The following is a 5621-nucleotide window of genomic DNA, read 5'->3' as shown; positions in this document are numbered from 1 at the left end:
TCAAGGAGTCTGAATACTTTCTGAAGGCACTGTAAATAGCACTCACTTTAGATTAGTGACTGAAACAATACTAATGATTAGTAAATTATTTATTCATGTGAAAGTAATGACTGATAAATGGTGAACACACTATTTATAAATGCCTTTTTACAGACCCCTAAAATAGTGTTGGCATAGTAAAAAGTGTCTGGATTTTCATACTAAAATGCTTGAAAAATATACTGCAATTCTATACAATTAAGCATGACTTCAGTGAATCTTAATGTGAGATTTGGTAATTAGTGTACTTTACTATCACTCCTAACCATGCATACAAATGAAGAGTGGATGTTTATATACTTTTTATTTGATCGCGTAGAAAAATCACATTGAAATTCCATAGAAGACAATTCCCAGCACAATTTCTCACTCCAGAATGTCACTAAAGAGCTTCCTCTTCTTCGATTCACCCGTCTGCACTTCCAGCCACTGGGCCCTCCTCTTCACAAAGTGGGACAGTGCAAATTTGGCCCAAACGTGACGAGAAAACTGGCCTGATCTAAGCTGTGTCTCACAAGGCACTGAGAGAGAAAGAGAGAGAGCAAGAATGGCATTAAAAAACAAAACACAGTCTTAAACAGCTTTTCCAAAACTCGGTCCTGGGAACCCCAATTGGTGCACACTTTGGTTTTTAGCTCTAGCACCACACAGTTGATTCAAATAATCAAAGCTTGAAGACAAATGTATTATTTTAGGGCAAAAACCAAAACATGCACCCCTTGGGGTCCCCAGGACCAAGTTTGGGAAACGTTGGTCTATGTGGTCCAACCTAAGACAGAATTTGATTATATGCTTGCCACAACCCCCCACACAATGAAATCAATACTAACCAGTAAACTAGTGAGTAGCTACGAGCAGCTCCATTCTTGGGTGACAACTTAAACTTCAGCAACACTAACACATTTTTGTCGATTTTACCTAATTCCTTAGCGATGCTCTGTCTCTGGGGGACAGTGGCGCTGTTCCAGACTGCCTCCAACACACGGCTGCCATACCTGGAGCAGGCCATCTGGACATACTGGCCCTGGGAGCCAAGTAAGGACATGGCAGGGAGAGAGTGGGGATTAGGAGATATGGGGACTGCTGTGAAAATGTGATAAACAAAACAGTCAGCTTTGGACCATGACTAACAATGAGAGGAAGTACTGTTTCGGTTATCATCTCTCCAGCAAGTACTACCTCCAGTCTCCTCAGGATCTTTCCCCTCCCCTTATCGCTGGAGGAGGTCACCAGGAGCTGCAGAACGTGGCTGCCTGATTGGTCGGTTCCCAGGGTCAGGTGGTCAGCGGGGGTCAGAGAGCGCAGGCTGTTCAGGAGCAGGGAGCGGTCTTTGAACTTGGTCAGTGACTGGACCAGACGTGAGCCATGGTAACAGATAGAGGATAGGGGGAGCTAGGGAGGGATGAGGGAATACAAAAGACGATAGTGTTGGTCTTTTTATGGATAGACACACAATATGCTTGGCGTCAATGAGCCTTGGTGTCAGATCCAAAGTAGGGGGGGTGGGTGCATTCAGAACATCAAGTTCATTTGGGGACTTTGAGACCAATACCTCTGTTTGTGTGTTGCCCTCTACTGCCTCTGAGCTGTAGTACACCTCGTGTGTGAGCAGGGACAGGAAGAGAGGCAGGCAGGCCGTGTGTCGAGAGGCAGGTTCAGCACAGTGAAAAGCACTAAGGAGGCGTTGCATCATCTCTCCCTGTTTCTCCTCCCGCTCTGCACAGCTGTCTGTCAGCTGGACGATCACACCCATGTGACCTACTGCCAAGATGGCCTCCAAACCCTCGACTAGCTCATCAAACACCTTCAGGAACTGAGGGAGGAAGGGAGAAACAAATAGTGGAGGTAGAGTTACCACTGTCATTGTAAACTTTTGTTCTGTTTTATCATGTACCCTGGTAAATACAGATTAAATTCATCAGTATCTACCATCTTGTGGATTTCAGGACTAATAGTATGGTATCTGTATGAATAACACTAAAGTAACCATGATGCATACATACAACTTAATCACAGCAATAATTATAGGGGGTATACATATTGGCATACCACTTTGTAATTGGTGGAGGCTGCTGTCAGTCTCTGTATGGGGAAGTTGGCGATTGGATGGATGGCCAGGGTTACCAGCTGACCCTGGAGGTGGTTCTTATAGAGGTCACGGAGCAAGGCCTTGTGGGATAACTGGAGGACTATTTCAATTAGCCGACTGGAGGCCTGGTCCTTCAGAAAGACCAAGAGAGGACTAAGAGAAAGAGGCAAAAAGAGAGACAAAGACAATAAAAGCAAACGTATAAAAAGTAGGGCTGGGACGATACCAGTGCAGCGATACTCGTTAGTATCGTGGCAAGGAAACCAAACACGAAGTGGATTTAAATTCTTCAGGAAAACAGCCCTAATGTTTTAAACAAACATCATTATGATGTCATCCAGCCACATTCATTTATTTTCCCAGCCACAGCACAAAATATTTTACATACAGCAGGTTCTTAAACGACAAAGAGTCTACTTTCATTTTTGGTATGGAAATATATTGCAATATCGTCCGGGCCCTAATAAAAAAAAGTGCAAAGATACATGGACTCAAATGTCTCGAGGAAATCTCACTGACCTGACTCCAGGAGCAGAGCTGAGTGATGTCAGGTACTCCACGATACCTTTGGTGAGCAGCTTGCAGAGCTTGGGTCGGTTTCTGTGACACACCGTCAACATGGTCTGGAACACTGTACTAGCCACGGCATCAGTCACACACACTGATGGAAGTGGAGAGATAGGTCATGTAATGCCATTGTGACTTGCTTATATGTACTATGAAGATCTACTATGAAGACGTACTGCGAAGTGCAATGAGGGGTTTCAGCTTAATGACAGAAGACTTACAATTGACATTATCCATCAAGGAGGTAGACAGGGTTTTTAGTTCCCACCAGAATGATGTGGGCGCCTCAAAGTAGGTCAGCTGAGTGGTGACATTCCTGTCCTTTACACCTGGAACAAAATACACAGACAAGATAAGTTATCGTGTGTATGAGTGTGTTTGGATAATTGTGTGTGTGTGTGTGTACCTGGGCGTGTTGTGTCGGTTGGATCAAGGCAGCCTGCCAGTACATGTATGAGCGTGCGGGCCACGTGGGAGCCGTGTGTGTGTCTGATGAACTCTGCACAGTGCTCCATCACCACGTGACACAGGGACAGAACCTGGGCCTCTAGTATCCCACAATCCCCCCCTTCCGTCTCGGAATCTCCTTCTGTGATAGCTGTCTTTTCCTCCTCTGATGAGCTCTTTTCTAAGAGACAATATAAAGGAGATTTATTTCATGTTATTCTATTCTATCTTGACATTTCAGGTGCTAGAAATTGTTTTCAGTCTGGTCACAATCAGACTCACCTCTCCATCTGGGCATCTGTCTGAGGGCGCTCTCCAAGACATGACCCCCACATTTGTCACATGACACTGTCTTAAAATCGGACCCAGATTCTCCGCCAAGCTCAGCCAGCACCTCCCCCACCTGGCCGGGGCTAGCCAATGTGAGCAGACTCTGGAGGGTGACACTTCCTGTCACATCCATGGCAACCAGGGCAGCCTGCCCTTTGACCTCCGTCAGCACGTTCTCCACAAAGAGAACTATAGGGGAGGAAGAAATTAAGATGTGAAGCTATGTTGTAAAGGTCACAGCATTGTATGCTCATGCAAACATTTATGCACATAATTTCCTTCCCTGTGCGCTCACCTTTCTCCTCGTCCTCTGTGAAGCCTTCGCTGAGTCTCTCTCCCACTCTGCGGAAGTATCCCACACTCAAGGGATCTAGACGCTTCTTGGCACCTCCTCCTTCACCCGCTCCTCCTCTCTTTCCTTCTCCTGCTTCTCTTCCTTTATTCCTGCCTTTATCTTCTCCTCTTTCTCTCGCTCCTCTTCTTCCACTCACTTGTCCTCTCATTCTCGCTCTATCTCCAGGATACTTCCTCTTCAATCCTGCCTCTCTCCACTGGTTATTTTCCTTCATTTTCGCCAGCATTTTAAAGTAAGGACCCCAACGCAACTTGATTACTTGGGTACTGGTATCTTCTGTCTGGAAAAAAAACAATGTGCATGTTGTTGAATAAGATGAAAAGCAGATGCTTACCCCCTGGTCACTCTTAAACTAATACGGACCAGCCATGAATATGAGACAAAATATTTGTCAGTTGAATGTACACTTTTGATTATTAAGAACAACCTAAATTCAAGGAGCTGTCAATACATTAACAATCGGAATCTTCTTCGGTTTAGCTAGCTAGCTAACAACAAGAATAAACTGTTTTGGTTTAGCTAACGTTAGCTAGCTAACAAGAATAACCCATGGAATAAATAGCTCACAAGCTAGATCACTGCGACCGTTCTCTTCCAGTTCAAATTGTCTGTATATTTGATTGTCTCATAACTTATAAACTAGCTATATGAATAGACTCAAAAACAAGACACATAATAACATTTTTTTAAAGTTAGAAAATGTAACATCAAGCTAGCTAATAGAACAACTCACATGTGAAACGATGGTCTGTTGTTGACGCGTGAAGATGACGTCGATTACCAAAGGTCAATTTCGTGCATTTCTTTCATCAGCCAGCAGGGGGCTCTTGGCTTTGCTTCATTATCCACAGGGCAACGGAACGAATCATGAATTGTGGTTGCTGGTTGTCATACATTAGGACTGACTGTATGAATGGGCTCTAATTGATTCGACAAAAATATCACATTGTCTAATTTCCACTGAGTCCAGATATTTCATCACATTACAGTAAAACCAGTGGGGAAAAGTACTCAAGTAAAAGTACTTTAAGTACTAAAGTAGTTTTTTGAGAATCTGTACTTTACTTTACTATTTATATTTTTGACAAATTGTACTTTTAATCCACTACATTCCTAAAGAAAATAATGTTATGTTTACTCCATACTTTTTCCCTGACACCTGTTACTTTTTGAATGCTTAGCACAAATGCGTCATTTGTAAATTATGTCTGTGTTGGAGTGTGCCCCTGGCTATCCGTAAATAAATCAAAACTAATTGTGTCATGCTTAATATAGGGAATTTAAGTTATCCATATTTTTACGTTTGATTCTTACGTATATTTTAGCACTTACATTTACTTTTGATACTTACGCTACCGGTCAAAAGTTTTAGAACACCTACTCCATCAAGGGTTTCTCTTTATTTTTGCTATTATCTACATTGTAGAATAATAGTGACAACATCAAAACTATTCAATAACACATATGGAATCATGTAGTAACCAAAAAACTCAAACATATCAAAATATATTTTATTTAAACAAAATACTTTTTTCAACTTTTACTCAAATAATTTACTGGGTGACTTTCACTTTTACTTGAGTTGTTTTCTATGAAGTCATCTTTTTCTTTTACTCAAGTATGAAAATTGGGTACTTTTCCCACCACTGTGTAAAGCACACAGTGAGGCCAACGCCCTCATGATGTCACCAGATCATTATCTAGAACTTGTAAATGCACTCCAACCCTCAGACACAAGACATGACACAATAAAACACGTATGTGCAAAACAGGCACATCTGTTTTCTTCATAAT

The 5621-nt window shown here is 42.5% G+C and overlaps 1 protein-coding gene across 2 annotated transcripts; it reads right to left on the bottom strand.

The window, feature by feature from the left end:
- Positions 1-324: 324 nt before the first annotated feature.
- LOC135558977 (nucleolar protein 9) lies at positions 325-4597 on the bottom strand. 2 transcript variants are annotated; one of them, XM_064993247.1, is made up of 11 exons: positions 4561-4597; positions 3768-4107; positions 3425-3661; positions 3102-3323; positions 2917-3024; positions 2648-2789; positions 2089-2281; positions 1592-1852; positions 1219-1431; positions 958-1063; positions 325-560 (listed from the first exon to the last, which is right to left on the bottom strand). In XM_064993247.1, the coding sequence occupies exons 2-11, from the start codon at positions 4051-4053 to the stop codon at positions 406-408; spliced, it is 1923 nt and encodes a 640-aa protein (XP_064849319.1). In that variant the 5' UTR covers positions 4054-4107; positions 4561-4597; the 3' UTR covers positions 325-405. The 2 variants fall into 2 exon arrangements, with proteins under 2 accessions (XP_064849319.1, XP_064849320.1); XM_064993248.1 differs by lacking the exon at positions 4561-4597 and adding an exon at positions 4395-4552.
- Between the last annotated feature and the right edge of the window lie 1024 nt (positions 4598-5621).

The sequence above is a fragment of the Oncorhynchus masou genome, chromosome 17, assembly GCF_036934945.1.
Source record: "Oncorhynchus masou masou isolate Uvic2021 chromosome 17, UVic_Omas_1.1, whole genome shotgun sequence".
Lineage (NCBI taxonomy): Eukaryota > Metazoa > Chordata > Actinopteri > Salmoniformes > Salmonidae > Oncorhynchus > Oncorhynchus masou.
Note: the sequence above shows the minus strand (reverse complement) of the source record. Positions and strands in the feature narration are given on the sequence as shown.

Coding starts and splice junctions, on each gene's coding strand:
- LOC135558977 (XM_064993247.1), bottom strand. CDS start 4,053: ATGCTGGCGAAAATGAAGGAAAATAACCAGTGGAGAGAGGCAGGATTG. Junction 3,662..3,767: donor CACAGAGGACGAGGAGAAAG/GTGAGCGCACAG, acceptor CCTCCCCTATAG/TTCTCTTTGTGGAGAACGTG. Junction 1,064..1,218: donor AGATCCTGAGGAGACTGGAG/GTAGTACTTGCT, acceptor CTTGGCTCCCAG/GGCCAGTATGTCCAGATGGC.